The sequence below is a fragment of the Hemicordylus capensis genome, chromosome 6 (genome assembly GCF_027244095.1).
Source record: "Hemicordylus capensis ecotype Gifberg chromosome 6, rHemCap1.1.pri, whole genome shotgun sequence".
NCBI classification, from domain to species: domain Eukaryota; kingdom Metazoa; phylum Chordata; class Lepidosauria; order Squamata; family Cordylidae; genus Hemicordylus; species Hemicordylus capensis.
The window spans coordinates 102,703,759-102,724,504 of NC_069662.1; the positions used below are offsets into that span (position 1 = coordinate 102,703,759).

General features: G+C 43.9%; 2 protein-coding genes across 9 annotated transcripts in view; both read right to left on the reverse strand.

Annotated features, from left to right (window-relative positions):
* The window catches only part of NOD1 (nucleotide binding oligomerization domain containing 1), a 52,818-nt gene extending 51,188 nt beyond the window's left edge, over nucleotides 1-1,630 (reverse strand). For 4 of the 5 annotated variants that reach the window (XM_053261993.1, XM_053261992.1, XM_053261995.1 and 1 more), the window contains exon 1: nucleotides 1,177-1,382. The gene's annotated coding sequence lies outside the window, so the exon portion shown is untranslated. Of the gene's footprint in view, nucleotides 1-1,176; nucleotides 1,383-1,447 lie in introns of those variants that run through there. The other variant, XM_053261991.1, reaches the window with a different exon arrangement.
* A 1,086-nt stretch (nucleotides 1,631-2,716) lies between these two features.
* Nucleotides 2,717-18,888, reverse strand: GGCT (gamma-glutamylcyclotransferase). 4 transcript variants are annotated; one of them, XM_053261998.1, is made up of 5 exons: nucleotides 18,736-18,888; nucleotides 10,031-10,213; nucleotides 8,381-8,526; nucleotides 6,447-6,582; nucleotides 2,717-2,876 (listed from the first exon to the last, which is right to left on the reverse strand). In XM_053261998.1, exons 2-5 carry the CDS (start codon nucleotides 10,196-10,198, stop codon nucleotides 2,721-2,723), a joined length of 606 nt encoding a protein of 201 aa, XP_053117973.1. In that variant the 5' UTR covers nucleotides 10,199-10,213; nucleotides 18,736-18,888; the 3' UTR covers nucleotides 2,717-2,720. The 4 variants fall into 4 exon arrangements, with proteins under 4 accessions (XP_053117973.1, XP_053117971.1, XP_053117974.1 ...); XM_053261996.1 differs by having other exon boundaries at nucleotides 18,721-18,881; XM_053261999.1 differs by lacking the exon at nucleotides 18,736-18,888 and adding an exon at nucleotides 18,610-18,697.
* Between the last annotated feature and the right edge of the window lie 1,858 nt (nucleotides 18,889-20,746).

Sequence of the window (20,746 nt, forward strand, 5' to 3'; positions counted from 1 at the left end):
GGCCAAGGTTCCCCACCCCTGATCTAAAGGATTGCCTGCCTCCATGACACTCCCATTTCGTGGTACTGTTCTTTCAAGTCAGGCCCAACCACCAATACTCTTCTTTTTCAGCCATACTGTCCACTAAGCACAGCCTGTGAATTGTACAAACCCACCCACACCCCGCCTGCAAAGCAAAACACACCCTTCCTCCAGCCGACTTCCACAAATTATCATCCACTTCCAGAATTCAAGTTTTCCGGCCGAGTAGGCTGTCTCTCTTTTTAAAGAAGCCAGAAGGCACAGAACAGCAGGCATACAGTCCTATCACTTTTCTTTTTAAAAGCTTGAGGGAGGGGGGCTACACAAACACCTCTCCAAATCTGTTTCAGTGAAAAATCTGATCCACAAAATGATCAGGAGGAAGTTGTTCTCCAAAGCGGCTGGGCTAGAGGTGAGGGTCACAAGAGATTCTGATCGGACATGAAACTTGAGCATTGCTTCATCCATTTCCACGCCTGATCTGAGTGCTTACAGGTGTCTGTGCACATGCACATGTCTTTGTGTAAATGACTGCACATGTGTTCCTTTTAAAAGTGGATTTCGGTACAGACCACCTCTAATCCAGGGTACAGATAGGAAGTGTCCCAGAGGTGCACTTTGGGAGTTTTGGAGCCTGGACCTACAAGCCTCTGGAGGCCCCCCTTCCATTGCCAGTTAAGCATCATCCCCGCCCCCCACATACACAGTGACACTACACACAGTATTTTAAACATGTGGGGTATACTTATGCAAATATGAAGTAGCTGAAACATTTCAACACACAACTTCACATATTCCCATCCCACATTTTTCTTTCCCCACTCCCCACTCTGTCTCTACAGCACCTGGCACAGATCCAAGGGTGTAGCTATAACTGAGCGGATGGGTTCAAAGAACCCGCCCCCCCATCTTCACCCCTCCCTATTTCCTTTATTATCTCCCTCACTCCGAGAGGGGCGAACATGGTCCGCCCCCTCCCCTAGCTACACCCCTGCACAGGTCATAATCGCACTCAGCCGCCCAGTGCGGATTGGGGGGCCCCCAGGGGGTGTGAAGGCCCTGGACCTGGGCCGAAGTCCAAGGCGAAGAGCGCCACTCCCACTCCACGTGCGTGCGTGTGTGTGAACGAGGCTCTGGTCATGGCCAGTTTATTACCAGATGCTCAGCAATGCCCTCCCTCCGGGTTCCCGGCAGGAAGAATTTCTTCTCGTTGCTTTCCGGCAGGGAATCTTGCCGGGCTGCCTTTCACGCGGAGCACAACTTTCTCCCAGTTCTTCAGCACTGGTTGCTGCCTCTCCCTCCCCGTCCCAGGAAATTATGGCTTCGGCGAATTTAAGCTACGCCTCTCTACCATTCGACAGGCCGCCCTGCTCTGCTTTAAGCCCCCCCCCCCCCCCGCCGCCGCACAAACACACCCAGAACTTACCGCGCAGTTGGATGAACAGAAATGGGGCGGGGCGGGGGATGAAGGGGGAGGAGTGGGCTGCCGCCTGCCACCAGGCTTCCTGCGGGGCGCGACGCTCCGACTGCTAAATTCCAGGAGGAGAGAAAACTCTGACGGTGCCCGCGTGCTGCTGCTGCTGCTGCTGCTCCACGCCCTGCCTGGGGACGTCCCTCGAAGCCCCCGCCCCCGAGGTCTGTCTGGAAGACAGCGGCACACTAGGCGGGAGCTGTCTCCCTTCCAGGGGGACTTGGGCGAGTTCCGCAGTGCCCTCTGGAGGATGCTCTCCAGAAGTCTCAAGTGGAGCCACCCAGGAGGAAGAGCCGCCTGCGGAGCTAAGCAAAGCGATCGTGCAGTTGCACCCCCTAAGCATGCGAGCCCCACTGATTGCAATACGCCTCCGTCCCATGTAAGCATACAAAGGACTGCAGCATTCGTTGATGAATCACGCGAATTCTAAATCACTCGTGAGCAAAACTTTAAAAGCATGTTTTGGCATGTGAATAAAAACACTGGTTCCGAAGCTTAAAAAGGTGTTTGTGTTTAGGCGAGTATACAGACGTGTGTAACCGTTGACAATGCAGCATCTTCGAAGAGGCATTCTTTTGTGTGGAAGAAGAAGGGATACTTCTTCAAATGGTGCTTGCCCTTAAAGGTGGAGTCTTAAGTACCTTAAAGTACTTCTACATAAAAAAGAAAAATCTGCTGCCCAATTGACCTGGCCAGGACATCTTTTTAGTTAATCAAAAGTTTTCAGTTGATTAAGCAAATACAGCCTTTTTCTCAACATTGTAGGTCCGTTAATTTGCATAATGATATCTATATATCCCTATCAATAGCTCTGATGTGATGTTTCAGAGATCACCATGGGATCATGAAGTTGCTGAAATTGTACAAGAGTAGACACAACTGTCACCATCCACATCAAAATAGTAAAAGGGATTCATTTTCAAAACAGTTGTGAAGGCAGGGTGGATTTTTGTAAAAATATCTTTTAAAAACGGGGGGGGGGGAGGAAGAAATGCAATATTCAAGGCCAAGGGAAAAGATAATGGCCACGATGAAGGAATCAAAAGCCTACCAGACCCCACAATAAGAAATGGACTGCCCCAGCTTCATGTGCTATTTGTGTGCAATATCTAACTGAAGTGGGGTAGATATGTTCATCAATTAAAACAAAATGCATGAACAATTACAGCTCTAGCTTTGTGGTGTAGAAACAAAAAGGGATGTTCAAGACATAGAGACCGAAGCTTTTCTAAAATAGTATTTTATTTTTCTCAGATGCTTTGAGAGCAGCTTCAACTTCTTCAAAAATAGGCACCGCTCCTGTATAGTTATTCGTTTCTATAGAGTCTAATTTCTTCTGGTAGTCACTTGGCAAACCATTCTGCTTTGCTCCCATACAGATGACCTACAAGAACAAAAATTAGATTGCCATCAAAATCGCAATGTCCTCATAGTCCACAAACCATTATTCAGATAAATACGTGAAATAGAGATGAAAAGAATATGGGCCTGGTTCATACATACAGATTTGTCTGTATTTGGTGAATGGCAGCTGAATGTGTGAACTATATCTTTGAGGTGACATAGAAGTTCTTTATGAAGTCAGGCACGTGATAATCCATTCACACATATAAACCACTACTCAGTGTTGCCACTGAATGATAAGCATGCTAAAGGCTGCTTCACACATCAAGGATGGATTCCCATAAACCCTGTCCAAGGACCAGCCAAATTGCCAAAGCTCCTATCTCCAAGAAGTTTGCCCCATAATTGTTTCTCTATTTATCATAGGTTACAACCAAAGAGAAAAATAATTGCTCTGAGGAACATATCATCATATGAATGGAGCAGCAATGGGCCATCTGAATTCACTCTCAGATGAGTCATCCACTACAAAGGTTTCCCATTAAATCAGATGAATAAAAAGAGTTTGTACCAGCTCATATTTTATGTATACTCACTGTCAGAGATAGATGGTGTTTTTAATAGTTACTTTATATGGATGATCCCCCCCCCCCGGAAATTCCATGTTCACTGTGTGCCTCTATGTTCCTAGCTATTTTCACCACTGCAGACACTCCAGCATTTGACAGAAAAATTGAAGCATTGGATTGAACTCAACAGCATAGAAAATGAACACTTCCATAGGGCCTGTAGGTGAGCCCCATTCCCCTGACAAATGTTGAAACAGTAGTGACATGCTGTTCAACAATTTACCAAGCACCATCCATAATTTAGATTTTTCAAAAAGTTGTTTTGTGGTACTTTTTAAAGAGTTTCTTCCCCATCAAATTTTGGTACATACTAGTAAAGCTACTAGATGCAACACAGCACCCCGTTTTGGTATTTGGCCATTTCCAAGTTTGTAGTTAAACACAGTTGGAGTTCTGAGAAAAGCTAAAAAGCAGAACTGATTATACTACTACTAAATTTACTACAATTAAAAAATGATACCCTGATACCCTTGGCAAGGCAAGGCAAAGAATACACAAAAGAAAAAGCATGTAGGTACTGACCACTAAGCAAAGCTAACACCTTTTATTCGCTTTAAAATATAAATACAAATGTTGAGTATGTTTGTTCAGGGTTACAAATCTAATAACGGCAAGCAAGAGAAAGTTTCAGTTGGCCCAAGGACAGGTGAAGTGCAACTGAGAAAAGGGAAATGAAAGACTTAAGCGTGACATTCATGCACATTTCTGAATACAACCATGAGGCAGGCATTGCTGAGCAGCAGCCAAGGGCCCAAGACCTCGGAATGGCCTCTGCCGTTCCCCAAGACCATCTCAATACTCATCGCCCTTGTGCGGTGGTGGAGGAGCAACTCTTGGGGCCCCACCCCAACAGGAAATGGCCCATGGAGAGCAGTTTGCTGCAGGCACATTGAAACCTAGAGTCTGACCTACTTTTCTGTGACTTTAACCTATGCTATTTGGAGGATTCAAATGCAAGAATCAGAACACACATCCATTTTTATTCCAGCAGCAGTCCTGGCTTCGCACAGTAGCTGCACATTGCTACTATACTGTAGGGCTGTAAATGCAATTAAGCGTCTGCTGCCAAACCATTCCAGACATGCACAAACATTGTCAAAGTTTGGAGCCTGAACAGATTTTGCAAGTTATGCAGGTTCAGCTTGTTCATGCTTCAAATGTATGTAAAGAGCATGTTAATATCATTGGTGGATTATCTCCACTAGAACAGGGACATCACCTCTATTCCCTTGGGCAGGAAAAGAAAGGAGAGATTGCTACCCCTCCTAGCATTTCATTGGAAGAGTCCACATTCCATGGACCATTGCCAGTAGTGATATAGCAATAAGCAAGGAGGAGCTGAGAAATAAATCTGGACCTCCCAACCATTCTAGAGTCTCTCTCAAGCCAGAGGACAAGACAACCTCCCAACAAGCCCTACATCAGCCATCTTTTGTGTCAGAACTGCTTATTACTACTACTTATAAAGTGCTCATAATCAGTTAGGTGCTATATCAAGCCAGTAGACCCGCAGGCCTACTATCTAAACTTTGCCCCCACCGCCTGTTCCCCACTCATCCCTGCTGGTGCTGCCCAGGCCAGGGCCAGTCTGTCCCACTGCCTCCCACCTCCCCCCAGCCCAGGCTGCGGCCATGCCGGTCGTGGCCGCAGCCGGGCTAGGCCTGCTGCTGCCGCCGCTACCTCACAGCCGCAGGGCCAACCAGCGCCCAGCCAATCAGGTGCCTCCGCCGGCCAACCGGAGCTCAGCCAATCAGGTGCCTCCTTCACCAGCAGGCATAGCCTTGCCACATCCCCTAAGAGAATCAATTATAAAGAAGATACTCTTTCAGCGTATTACTCTAACACAACAAAATACCCATAATTTCTAGACAGAGAACTGAAAAAAGAAACTATTTCAACAACGAAAGAACATGGGAAAACATTGTTAATAATGGAAGAGATTTAGCTATAGTTCAGTTCTGCTTATCATTCCCATCAACCCAAACACACTTCCATTCATCCTTACGTTTATTCAAAAGGATTTCCCCACTACTCCCTTGCTCTGGGCAATTCTGTTGACGTCTGGTATTTTGCATATAGCATTCTTGCAGCAATTACCATATGGAACATCACCACTTCACCCCTTATATGCATCAGGAAAGCACAGCTCTGGTTCCAGGGTCATATCAATCTCTCGGATTTTACTGATCATATAAAAAAGAACATGCTTCCAAAAATTCTCTCCTTTAGAGCAGGATTCCCAACAATGGGCAAACATCTCTTTCCTCATTACATTTCCAGCAAAATCTTGATATCTCTCTCTTGTCTGCATTCATGTCACTATGGTTATACTGGAGAGAGGTGGCTATTGCCAAGCAACAGCCAGACATGAAGCAAGCCACTGGTCTGATGCAGCAGGCCTAACCTAAGCTCTAATGTGCTTGTCACCAGAAAGACAGTTGACTGTAGGTCTAACCAGAGCGGCATGCGAAGTTGCAGCCCTCAAAATTTACCCATGCAAGCACACAATCAAATGCACCCTCAAAGATAGTTACACTGTTCTCCTCTGTGGAGCCTAGAGAGGGTAAGCAGCTTCGGCCCACACAAGAGGACCAGTAATAAACATGATGAAGGTTTTCATGAATTACTTTGAGTGCATACATCCTAGTTTAGCAAAAGCTAAACCAGAGGAGCACCACAGTACTTCTGAAGGATATGGCAAGGCACAATCTTTACCACTTGAAATTATGGTTAAAAGTATCTCATGTAGATGCCCTTATTAAGTTCATAAATCAAGTTCTCTGTGACTAGTTAGTTATGTTGGTATTTTTGCAAAAACTTAGTCATACATGCACATGGGTTGAGATGCACATAAACTTCATGTGCAAACAGCCAAGTTCTGCTTTGGTATTGTTTCATTCAACCGATACTAAACAACAATTCTATTAGAAATGAGGACCTCATCAGCTCATAGCTTCCTTAGAACTGCATCAGATACTTACTTTTTTATACTGTGGGGAAGGAAGATTACAGACATAGTCATTCATTTGGTAACTTCGACACTTAAGTAGTTTCCCTTCTTGAGTATGAACATTAACGTCTATTGGAACATAAACACCATCTTCAACTCCTTCTTGTCTGGAATAGAACAAACACCTTTTAGTTTGTGGGCCCTTTTGGGACAGGGAGCCATGTCATTGTTTTTGGCTAGGTAAACTGCTTCAAAAACTTATTTTTGTTGAAAAGTGGTATGAAAGTTTTTCTTTTTTTTAATAATATGAAATCATTTACATGAAAGAAATGTTATCTACCTTTGAGGGGGGCATTATTTATCATGCATCAGGCAATACCCCCTCCCCCCACAAATCTTCTTTGTTCAACTAAAACTATATGCAGAGAGCAGCTTTTAAAGCTGCCAATTGCAAGCTTCAGCACCAATCCTGAAATACAGATACAGAATTATGCAGCATTTTACAGAGCATCCCTAAAGAAGGGCTCATTAGGCTGTGTCACTTATGAGGACTTAATAGTTCCAGAGTCTCCTGTTTGAATGAGGTGGGGATCAGCACTGTGTCTGTGTGCTTCATGAGGATCTGGAAACAGGAGCACTATATGACATGCCACAGACACAGTTACAAAGAAAATACCCTGTACAGCTAAGTTTATTAACATTGGCCAGTCTTTTCAAGAGCTGTGCTACAAGAGAGCAGTCATTACCACCTTTACCAAAATGAAGAATTGTCTTACAAACAATCTACTTCCTTTCCTGTTTACAGCCTAGCCTAATTCATCCCAAGTTATCTGCTAACTTGGGATGTATTCAAAATCTGTGATTATGTATACACACACACTAGATTACTTCTCACAATACATGAGTGCTAGGATCAAATCTGCAAGTACAGTCACAGGGATTAGTTTATAAGAGTCCAGGCATGCACTATAATATAAAACCATAACAGAGCCCCACAAAGAAGGGACAATGAAGTAGTCTGACTTCTGCCACACAGAATAGCCGTAGTGACACAAGAATGCAGGGGACAATACCTCCAAATCCTTGCAACAGGAAGTTTCCCTTTTACAAGATACTTCTCATTACTGCTGCCAAGCCAAGAGGCCTATAGACTTTTCCAGTGCATACCTATGCACACTTAGCTAGAAGTAAATCCCACTGAATAAAGTAGGGCTTACCTCAAAGTATAACTGCCAAGGATGAGGCTACAAGATCAGTGCTTAAGCTGGTCTTGTTGGAGCAAGCATGAATTGTCCCCTTTGCTAAGCAGCATCTGCCCTGGTTTGAATTTGAATGGGATACTATATGTCTCCCTTAGGGAATGAAGCCACTCTGGGAAAAGCATCTGCATACTTTCATGCAGAAGGTTCCAAGTTCCTTCCCTGGCAACACCAAGATAGGGCTGAGATTCCTGCCTGCAACCTTGGAGAAGCCGCTGCAAGACTCTGTGGACAATACTCAGCTAGATGAACCAATGGTCTGACTCGGTATATGGAAGCTTTCTATGTATTTAATATAAAAGGCAAAATTCCTTATATTTCCCTTTGTCTCTGGCTCTGTTCTGCTGCTAGAATCTAAGTTGAAACTTAGTTCTGAATATTAAATCAAGCTTTGCAACAGAAGCAGAGTTCCAAATTATTGCTCCTATTGTACGAAAACTGAAGTTTAATAACTCACATTTGTAGCAAGTTCTTTTAAGATCATCTCTTATAATTTCTATTTGATATATTTAAAAAAAAACCTTTTAAAGTTATAATTTCACATTTGTGACACTTCTTCCTATACAGTTTTGATTTTCGCTTTCAGTTTGACAGTAGCTTTGGCAAAGAACAGGCTTCTAACAACACAATATCCAGAACAAGAGCTTAATGGTGTATGGATGACTTAGTAAATTGTAAAGAGGCTGTGGAATTATAAGTCACCTACATATCCAGGGAATGCATGTCATTAATGTTCAGATTCCATACTATCCCCCACACTTCATCACCCGGGCTAGGAACAATGGTTGCTGTACTTCCATGCCAGTGAGTACTCGGTTTGCCTTGATGAGAGCCAAACGCAAGTGTATAATCCTGTGAATTTGACCAGGAAAGTTATCAGTGTCCACTTGCTTATTTCTGAGTTAAGCAGCATGCAATTAATTGAAACAAAGCTTACAAAGAATAAATAGAACAGGCGAAAGGAGAGTTTCTTCTCTAAGCATGTGACTAATTGAAAGTTTTCCTAAGTGACTTTAAATCAAAAAAGTTTTGGTAAGAACCAATCTGCCTGCTTTCCTTTCACTATAATCTTAACTGATAATTAACATCTTCACAAGTTAGCCCATTTGTGCCTCAAATGTTCATGCGTCCGCCATCTTGAATCAGGGTGGATGACATAATCACAAACTACACCATTGTGGTGTCCCTGCAACTGTACCAAATTTGTTTCAAATTGGTCCAGGCATTGCAAAGTTGATAGCGGGGTGGATGGACAGACAGCTGGGTGATTTCATAGGCTTACTTTCCTTAAGGATGGGTTAAGAGCAAAAATGAAAGAATCCTATACTGCTTTAGCCAACATAAGCCTAGTGGTGGGTCAAGATGAGGCGATGCCCATGGGACGAGGGCCGCACCTTACTGCCCCATAGTGCAGCCACTGCCCGATGCCATTGCCTCACTTCACCTCCTTGGAGAGTTGTCCTTGCATGACCCACATTCTAAAATCTAAACACTTACCTAGAGTCAAGCTTCCACATTTTCACTGGCCCTCCCTTGCAAGGGAGTGGATTGCTGCTTTTTGGCAAGTGTGACAAGTGAACTCTGCCTCCCTCCCAACTCTGGAGTATCAGAAGTAGTGGAAGAGTGGGGCCGTCTTGCAAGCTGTTTTGCAATCCCCTCCTCGGCTCAGGTTTGGGAGGGTGGTTTGAACACATTGCTGAGCCAATCAGGGCTGAGCCAGCAAGCGCTCAGCACTCTTTCCAGTGCCAGAGTCATCAAGGGTGCTGAAGGCTTTGGCTGCTGCACTGCTGAAGCATCCAACTCAGCCAGCAAACCCCCAACACGTTTTGAGCCCTAGAGTTGGAAAGGCACTGGGAGGCTTCCACTGTTCAGCTGAGATGCTCCAAGCACTGCAGCTGAACAGCAAGTGAGTTGTGTGCTCCCATTCCCATGGGAGATGGAGCTTTTCTGGCCCCTGCTTGACTGAGATGCCTGGAGTGGCTTGATAGAGCAGTGGCCAGATGGGCAAACTGCACACCTTCCTTCCCTAAAGGGAGTCAGGGCTTCCTTGGCCCTGGTTGGTGGAGATGCATGGAGGCAGCAGATGACCACAATTTTTTGCTTGGTGACCAACAAACTGTGGACCCCACCCAGAGCACACATTCTGTATGCTTCCAACATCAAAGCAAGCCACTCAGTTGTCTTGTCCTCTTGGAGCCCAAATACTTCATTGATTACTTTCACCACTTTAAACAAATGCAAGAACCTCAAAAGAAGCAAAAGGTGATCTTCTAAGACATCTCCTAAGTGTGGTAGTCACAACTAAGGTAGGCCACAAGTTTCTTTGGCATATGAAAGAGACAAATGCAATACCAACCAGTAAATTTGCTAGGGCAAAAAAAGCCACAGATGGATTTCTTAACATTATCCTCTCCCGCAACAAGTTGCTCCCATAAGCAAAATAGAGGAAATGTTCATCCCAGCAGCTTTGGTCTCCCAAACTTCCACTTGATCCAGTACAGTTGCAGCTCTTGAAGGTTTCCATCTACTGGAAAAGAGCCTGTTAAAAGGACATAGCAGTGAGACTTTTTCATTCAAAAGGGGTTTAGGCAGTGAAAACAGCACTTTGTTCTTGAGTGCCAGAGCACTTACCCTTACTCATCGCTTCAATGAATATACTTTCCCCCATTCTTTTGCTGCTCTTCTGTAGACCATTTCAGAGGGTTGCATGATGTTACTGCCAAAACTGCAACTGGTAGGAGCATGAAAGCCAGCATAGTAAAGCAGTCACAGTGTTGGGCTAGGACTAAGGATGTGCAAACTGGTTCTATGTTGAGCTGGCTCAACATTGAACCAGTTTGGATGGACAGTTCGGGGGTCGAACCGAACCACCCCCTGTTCGGTCTGACCCCAGACCGAACCACCCCCCCTCCAGCTGTTCGGGGGGTTCACGAGCATTTTGTAAAAAAATTATATGTAGTACTTACTGCCTCCAGAGGGCTTCTCTGAAGCCACGGGGGTGGGGGTTTGCAGAGGTTCCCCATCCCCCTGCCAGCCTTCCTCATGCCAAAAGTTGCCCAGTTTGGTAGTCCTTCTGCCTTTTCTGGGCCTTTCCCCCATCACGGTGGCCATTTTGGAGGTTGCCACGCATGCACAATGGACCTCTGTGTGGCGGGAACTTTTTTAAAAAAACTTAAAGTGTTTGCAAAACACACACACCCGAACCGAACTGGAGGGTGGGGGGGGCAGGTTTCTAACTGGCCCGGTCTGGTTCTGGTCCAGTTCAGACTCGAACCAAACCAGGCCAGCTGGTTTTGTGCACACCCCTAGATGGGACTGGGGAGACCCAAGTTCAAATCTCCATTCAGCCATGAAACTCACTGGATGACTTGGGCCTGTCACTCATCTCTCAGCCGAACCTACCTCACAGTGTTGTTGTGAATATAAACATAGTCATGTCCTCTGGGCTCCTTGGAGGAAGAGCAGGATATAAATACAAAAATTAAATTAATGTAGTAGTAGAGGCTCCTGATCCAAGCTTCCTAGGATTCAGTCCGACTCCTCATGGAAACAGACATACAGGTGGAGTTCACACATAACGTGGCACCTTGAGTTTACATAAGGTGCTGCAGCCCTGGAAACATGTGCCACCCTACACTTCTTTCTGGTGTAGGTTGCAATATGCCGAGATTGGTGGTTCAGCCAGTCTTGGCATATGCTGCCCTACTTGCTACAGGGAACCCAACATCTGCAACAGATTTCAAGTTACAGATGTTGGGTTCCCTGCAGCAAGCAGGGTATGATATGCCAAAATTGATGGGTTTGGATGACATGACTAATCTCAGTATATCAGAACCCATGCCAGAAGTAGGGACGGTGTGCACTCCCAGGATTGCGCTATCTCGCACAAATGGGAGGTGCCGCAGTGTGTTTGAACCCGGCCACAGGGACAGAAACAAGCAGAGACAAGGAGACCACAAACCGAGCTGGTCTTCCGATAGCAAGCATGAGTTGTCCCCTTTGCTAAGTAGGGTCCACTCTGGTTGCATTTGAATGGGAGACAACATGCATGAGCACTGTAAGATATTCCCTGTAGGGGATGGGGCCGCTCTGGAAAGAGCACCTGCATATTTGCATGCAGAAGTTCCAAGTTCCCTCCCTAGCATCTCCAAGATAGGGCTGAAAGAGATTCCTGCCTGCAACCTGAGAGAAGCTGCTGCCAGTCTGTGTACACAATACTGAGCTAGATGGACCAATAGTCTGACTCAGTATATGACAGCTGCCTATGTTGCTATGTTCCTAAGTCTGTAAGCAACAGAGTGCTTATTATAAAGTCAACATTTCATAAGAAAGAACCAAGAGGTACAAGTTATTGTGGGTGTCATAAGCCTGTGATGTACAGATACCGTTCCAAATTTATATCCTGGGAGGAAGCAACTGCTCTGTACAGCCCATGTCAAAGCATGTGTCTGAGGAATCCATCCATTAGATATAGAAACTGAGGTTGAAAATATTCACATAGTAGTGGTTTTGGCTTTAAACTCAAGAATGCACATTAGGAACATACGAAGATGCCATATACAGAGTCAGACCAATGGTCCATCTAGCTTAGTATTATCTACACAGACTGGCAGTGGCTTCTCCAAGGTTGCAGGCAGGAATCTCTCTCAGCCCTATCTTGGATATGTCAGGGAGGGAATTTGGAACCTTCTGCTCTTCCCAGAGCGGCTCCATCCCTTAAAGGGAATATCTTACAGTGCTCATACACTTAGTCTCCCATTCATATACAACCAGGGCACACCCTGCTTAGCAAAGGAGACAAGTCATGCTTGCTACCACAAGACCATATCCAAGATATGGAAGCATATAAATATGCAAGTTTTGTTTACATAGTTTGAGGTATTAGGCTAATGGATAGAAGCAAAAATTGACCCAAACCTAGAATAAATTCCCACAAAGCAGATTCAGGACATTTCAAAATATGGAAACCCACTTATATACACACAGATGCAAAAACAAATGACAAGGCTTTTACTGTGAAACTCTTGTGAGAGTACAAGAGCACTGCATGAAACATAAATCTACACATTTTAACCAGTGGTGGCTGGTTAAGAACGTAAATGTTTGAACAACTTGTTAAGTACATGGTATCATTCACCCTCATTTCCATCCTTATTTTTGTGTTCTGCAGTGCCTGCATTGATACAATCCTTCCCGCAGCAGTTTTTGCCAGCAGCCGTCAAGCACAGCACCCCCACACTGCCTGAATTTGCAACTTCTAATGCATGGCTCAGCAACAGATATTTGGCGGGTGCAATGGATCAGGTCCAGGAATGTGTTGGGGGCTGAACCAAGGTCAGTCGTTACAGGATCATGATTAACTGAAGTGTTTGCCTAGGACCCCTGCTAACTGAGCAGAGACACCTTGTAAAGTGGCGATTCGCTTATATTTAGCAGGGGAGAACAACTGGCCCAATCCAGCCCCAGCACAGCATCCCTCCAGTGGCTGTAGCTAGTATCTGCCTTATGATTCTTTTTAGAATGTGAGCCCTTTGCGGACAGGGGACCATCTTATCTACAGGTGAAATTCGGAAAATTAGAATATCGTGCAGAAGTCCATTAATTTCAGTAATGCAAATTAAAAGGTGAAACTGATATATGAGACAGACACATTACATGCAAAGCGAGATAAGTCAAGCCTTAATTTGTTATAATCATGATGATCATGGCGTACAGCTCATGAAAACCCCAAATCCACAATCCCAGAAAATTAGAATATTACATGGAACCAATAAGACAAGGATTGTAGAAAAGAACAATATCGGACCTCTGAAAAGTATAAGCATGCATATGTATTCAGTACTTGGTTTGGGCCCCTTTTGCAGCAATTACTGCCTCAATGCGGTGTGGCATGAATGTTATCAGCCTGTGGCACTGATGAGGTGTTATGGAAGACCAGGATGCTTCATTAGCGGCCTTCAGCTCTTCTGCATTGTTTGGTCTCATGTCTCTCATCCTTCTCTTGGCAATGCCCCATAGATTCTCTATGGGGTCAGGTCAGGCGAGTTTGCTGGCCAATCAAGCACAGTACACTGTATACTTTTCAGAGGTCCAATATTGTTCTATTCTACAATCCTTGTCTTCCAAGTGTTGCATGGATTGACTACAAGAAGGCCTTCGACTCATTGCCTCACACATGGATACTAAAATGTTTAGAAACAACTGGTGTCAGCAAAAACATTCAGATATTTATATAAAAAAAGCAATGAGCATGTGGAGTACACAGTTAACAATCAATGGCGAGACACTCGGACAGGTTAAATAACAGGGAAAACAACAAAAACAGAAGGAATAGAACTGTCCAATGGAAGCAACATCAAGAACCTGGAAGAGAAAGAACATTACAAATACTTGGGCATTCTCCAGGCTGATAATATTGCACACACTGAAGTTAAAAGAAAAATTGGAAGTGAATACATCAGGAGAGTTAGAAAAATCCTCAAGTCCAAACTCAATGGCGGGAACACCATACAAGCCATAAACACCTGGGCTATACCTGTTATCAGATACACTGCAGGAATAATAGACTCGACCCAGGCAGAGCTAGAGACGCTAGATCGTAAGACCAGGAAAATCATGACCATCAATCATGCTCTCCACCCCTGCAGTGATGTAGATAGGCTCTACCTCCCTCGCAGCTCAGGTGGAAGAGGAATGCTGCAAGCCCATCAAACAGTAGAGGAGAAGAAAAGAGAACTTGAAGAATATATAAAGGACAGTGAAGAAGATGCTCTTAAAATGGTCAGTAATGAGCAACTATTCAATACCAATGAAACAAAGCAGGCCTACAAGAAAGAACAAGTCAAGAACCGAGCAGAAAAATGGAAAAATAAGCCCCTGCATGGTCAATATTTGCAGAATATAAGTGGAAAATCAAACACCACCAAGACCTGGCAATGGCTTAAGAATGGCAACTTGAAGAAAGAAACAGAGGGTCTAATATTGGCTGCACAAGAACAGGCACTAAGAACAAATGCAATAAGAGCAAAAGTTGAAAAACCAACAACAAACAGCAAGTGCTGCCCGTGGACCAACTAATCAGCTGTTGTAAAAAGATCACACAGACTGACTACAAACACAGGCATGACAAGGTAGTAGGGATGATACACTTGAACATCTGCAAAAAATACAAGCTACCTGTAGCCAAAAATTGGTGGGACCATAAAATTGAAAAAGTTGTAGAAAACGAGGATGCAAAAATATTATGAGACTTCCGACTACAAACAGACAAACATCTGCCACACAATACACCAGATATAACTGTAGTCGAGAAGAAAGAAAAACAAGTTAAAATAATCGACATAGCAATACCAGGGGATAGCAGAATAGAAGAAAAAGAAATAGAAAAAACAACAAAATACAAAGATCTACAAATTGAAATTGAAAGGCTGTGGCAGAAAAAGACCAAAATAATCCCAGTGGTAATAGGTGCCCTAGGTGCAATTCCAAGACAACTTGAAGAGCACCTCAACACCATAGGGGCCACAGAAATCACCATCAGCCAATTACAAAAAGCAACTTTACTCGGAACAGCCTATATTCTGTGACGATATAACAGCAACAACATTGACAATAAAATTTAGCCATCCTAGGTCCTTGGGAAGGACTCGATGTCTGGATAAAACAAACCAATCAATAACACCTGTCTGACTGTGTAAACAAACAAACAACAACAACGCAGTTCTGGACAACACAGTTTCAGAACAAGTATTTCCTCTGCAGCAAAGCATTCCCCAACAAAGACATACAGCATTTCTCAATTATCCCTGGCCAAGAATTTCCACGACCATTCAGAGAGACTGCACCGTAGATTTTCAATTGCTGATTTGGAGAGTGGGGTGTCCAGAGGAACAAAAATGTCTGCCTTTTCTAGGAACTATTCCAGTTACTGCTGAGGGGAACAAAGCAGTTATCCAAGACAGGCTCCAAAGGGTTGCTTCCTGATCATATGTAAACTAGTTTAACCAAGGAGGCAAGGGTGAATGTCTATAGCCATTTTTCAAACCTGACAGCTAAAGAAGTGGGCATCTTAAGGTATCTCTTTCTTCAAAAGAAAATACAGTACAGTATGCAAATAAAACAGCTGAGATGTTTTTCACCCATGGCAGAATGGTAACCCCAAGTGCATAACTACGCTTTACATGTAAATCAGTTCCATACTAGTTTAAGCATCACAATGCTTAATCTAGCCATTTCAGAACTGTACTATCCCCTGCTAACTGCGCAAAGAGGTGCCTTTTAAAAGTGGTGGTTCTCTTTATTTAGCAGGGGGAGAGCAACTGGTTATCTAGTTATCCATCTCCAGCAAAGCATTCCTCCAGTGGCTGTTGCTGGTGTCTATCTTATGTTTCTTTTTTAGGTTGTGAGCCCTTTGGGGACAGGGAGCCATTTTATTTATTTAATTAATTAATTACTACAATGACATCTGTAAAGACCTTGAAGATGGAAATAGACACGAAAAAACAAGGCAAGTTTTCCAAAAGAGCTCTGAACTGAGAGGGATATTCCAACCTCGAATTGGTACATTAAGGGATGCCAAAGGACAGATAGTAACTGATTCAGAGAAGATCAAACAGAGATGGAAGGAGAATACTGAAAATCTGTACAGCAGGGACATCAACATCCAAGATACTCTAGAAGATATTCCCTACTTGCAAGAACCTCTAGTAGGGGAAGATGAAGTTAGATCAGCACTCCGGTCATTACCAAGTCGGAAGGCTACAGAAATTGATGGAATAGATACAGAAATATGGCAGGCAACAGAAGAAGAATCAGTCAAGGCTCTAACCAAACTATGCTAGCAAATCTGGAGAACAACACAGTGGCCAACAGATTGGAAGAGGTCAGTCTACATACTCATACCAAAGGAGACTTAACAGATTGAGCAAACCACAGCACAATATCCTTAATTTAACATGCTAGCAAAATAATGCTCAGGACAATCCAATGCAGATTAGAGCCCTATGTGGAAAGGGAAATGCCGGATGTTCAAGCTCGTTTCAGAAAAGGCCAAGGAAAAAGAGACATAATTGCTGATGCATGCTGGATAATTGAGAAAGCCAAAGAATACAAAAAAGAAGTCAATATGTGCTATATTGACTATTTGATTGCATCAACCATGTCAAGTTGTAGAATATCCTTAGGAAAATGGGTGTTCCAGAACATCTCATTGTCCTCATGAGAAACCTATACACAGGACAGGAAGCCACAGTCCAGACAGAACTTGGTGAAACAGACTGGTTCCAGATTGGCAAAGGAGTAAGACAAGGCTGTATACTTTCTCCTTTTTTATTCGACTTATATGCTGAACATATAGTGAGAGAAGCTACATTGGAAGAAGATGAGCGTGGTTTTAAAATTGGAGTAAGAAACATAAATAACCTTCGATATGTTGATGACACCACTCTGATAGGTGAGAATGTGGATGATCTGCAAGCTCTAGTAATGAAAGTCAAGGAGCACAGTTTAAAAATGGGGCTATGACTAAATGTCAAGAAGACTAAACTAATGACAATGGGTACAGCAACCAGCCTCAGAACTGAAAATGAAGACATTGAAGTGGTGGATAGCTTCTGATTTTTAGAATCGACCATCAGCAGTAAAGGATCCAGCAGTCAAGAAATACGCCACAGACTAGCACTTGGTAGTGTTGCAATGAAGGCCTTGGAAAGGATATTTAGATGCCGTGATGTGTCTACACCTACAAAGATTAGAATCATTTGGACAATGGTTTTTCCCGTGACACTCTATGGCTACAAAAGCTGGACTCTGAAGAAGCAAGAAGCAAAAGCATTGATGCTTTTGAACTTTGGTGCTGGAGAAGACTTTTGAGGATACCATGGACAGCCAGGAAAACAAACAAATGGATCATGGAACAAATCAATCCAGAATTTTCACTCGAGGCACAAATGACCTCAAACTATCATACTTCGCATAATACACACTATGCGAAGACCCAGCTCCCTCGAGAAGTCCATAATGCTGGGAAAAGTTGAAGGAAAGGAAAGAAGAGGACGACCAGCAGTAAGGTGGATGGACTCGATTACGAAAGCAATGAATGCAGCACTGAGACACCCTAAAGGCCAAGTTGAAGACAAATAATCTTGGAGAGAATCTATCTGTATGGTCGCTAAGAGTCGACACCAACTTGACGGCACTCAATCTATCTAAACCGCTTTGGGAACTTTTGTTGAAAAGTGGTAAATAAGTATCCATATACTTTTGTGCTAGGAATACTCAGTAGAGAATATCTAGCACCCACTTGCCACCCTACATTCCCCGGGTCCCTTTTAAGAAGAAGCCCATGGAGAGATTCTGATTATAATCCCTAATTCAATTCCAGTTCCATCAGTTCCAAATATCTAGTTTAGATGTGCCCTGGATGCATCTAGCCTTCCCTTATAAGCATATGAAGCTGCCTTTTACCGAGTCATACCCTTAGTCCATCTTGCTGGGCATTGTCTACTCTGGCGGGCAACAGCTCTCCAGGGTTTCAGATGGGAGTCCTTAGACGCTAGAAACCTCCTTCCACATACAAAGCATGTACCCTCCCACTGAGTTACAGCCCTTCCCCAAACACAGTGGTCTAAAAGAGAAGGAAAGGGAGAGAGGGCAGGTTGGTCAACATCCCCATATAGTCTACCACAGATGCTTTAATATGAAGGGCTACTTTATGTTTCAGGGATACCCCCATACTGCTTATTAAGTTATTGTTTATTATGCAGATTCTATAGAAGTGCTGCCCTTTGATGCAGGGGAAACACAGACACTTCGCCACCATCCTTCATTTTAAGGGCTACGACGCTCCATGTAAGACACTCTCTTTCTAGGGTTCTACTACACACGCCCTTAATTCTGAGGCTTTCCCACGCTCCAAGACCTCCCTAGCTCTACTACCCGCACCCATTCCAGGAGGAACAGATGATCAAGCAAACGCCTTCGGCAAGCCACGGAAATCCTCCCCCACCACCCGGCTCTCCTTTTCTTCTGGGACTTCCATCCACTTACCGAACCTCGACTTGCCTTCACTCTGACCTATACCCGTCTGTCTGCCTGTCTATCTTTCTTTCTCGCTCTTGCTTCAGCAGTCACAGCCGACCTTTCTGAACGCAGCACCGCCAGAACGCAAGCGGCCACCGGCAGCATTCGTGACGACGTTGATGATTGGTTGAGCTTGCGGCTACGGCTGGCGCTGACGCTTCTGATTGGCTAGAAAGACATGGGCGGTCCCTTCCCAAGTTCCCCTTGTTTGGATGAAGGATCAGATGGGATTCAAGTGCTTTGAAGCTCGCTTTGGTCACTGGTTCCTAAGCTACGCCTCTTTCGTTCTCATTGCGCAGGTGCGCGTTTTTCTGTTTCCGGGCTCGATTTTAATAATACAACGCTTACTATTTGCATACAGCTTTAGGGTGTTCAAAGGGATTTTCATAATCCTGTAATCCTTGCAACAATTCTGCAAGGAAGGTAGGTCAGTATTGTTATTGCACAGGGGGCTCGCTTTTGCCTAAGCGTGCCTGCCTGGGTTTGTGTTCAGAACCAGTTTGGTGTGGTTAGTTGAGAGTGTAGGAATAGGACTGGAGGACACCTGAATCCAGACCCCCGTTCAGTCATTAAACTTACATACTGGGTGACTCTGGGTCAGTCACTTATTTCTCAGCCTAACCTACCTCACAGGGTTGCTGAGAAGATAAACGTTCACCTTTCTGAGCTCCCTGGACGAACAGAAGTATTGAATATGAATGTAAAAAATAAATAAATACATATATTTAAATGGTAGAGGATTGGAATCAGGCAGCGAATTTCTGATTCAGAGTTTAGACACTTAGTTTCCAGGCTGCAGTAGCTTTCAACGTATGTGACAAGGTAGTAGACAGAGCCTCTAAATGTATATAGATACATTTTCCCCCAAACCTATTCGCACACACCTTGAGCGTGTGGGAATAAGACAATAGGATATAGCTTCCAGGCAGGTTTGAAACCCAGCAACTCACTCTTTAGAACAGTGATCTTCACTATTTTTTAAGCAAGAGCCACTTTGGCAAAAAATCTTCAATGTGAGAGCCATTTTTCACTGTGCTGACTTCCGGACCACATAATACTGCACTTTTTTCAGTTCTGGGAGGGCCGTTTAAGAAAGAGCCCTCTTAAAAGCTCTAGGAAGAAAGCACTGGGAAGGGTTACACTTCCCAGCACCAGTGCTCTGTCTAATTTTTTTCATCTGTGTATGGATTGAGTTTTGTTCTGGGTGGCACATGCATTCAGCATGAGGCCTTCCTAATTCCACCTGAGCGGGATCTAAAATTAACTGAGTGGATGTCAAAAAATGTGTGAGTGAGTGCACATGCGCACCTCAGAGGGAACACTGTCCATGGCTTGAGCATCTTCCATGGCTCCAGAAAGCTCAGTTTCACTTAAAAGATACCTCCCTATGCCCAGTGCTGGGCAAAGTGCAGGACTACACAGTGAGAATGGTCTCCTCTGCATGGTGCCAAGGAACTGTGCAGGGTGTTCAGCATTGGCTGAAGCTTCTCACAGGCCCAGTAAACAATTACTTGGGGAGTAATTGGGGAGCTTGTTTTTGAAAGTGAAATGTAGAATGGAATTGTGTCAGGACATATGCGTCTCAGCTTTCATTTCAACATCTTGATCTCTGACATATATTACCATATATTTTGCTTTTTTCCTCTGAAAATGAGTGTGGGATTAAAGCTGTTACTCTAAGAACTTTTAGTTGAAGCTGAAACACAGTACACCAGCTTGATTAATATCCATTCCAAAGCAATTGGAAGTGTTTTGGTTAAATAATCACTTTGACCCTTTTCAGACTTATAGTATACTGTACAAATGTGTACATTTTTGTGTCAATGGATTGTACACGTGTTCACTTCAGAAGTGAATCTCCGTACAGGCCCCCTCAAATGCACAGTACAGATAGGACATTCTCTAACTACTGTACACAATTATGAAACTGTAGGCTACCAAAAGCTTTTACCAAAGTACAGCTTTTGTACCACTTTGAAACATGAAGTTAGCA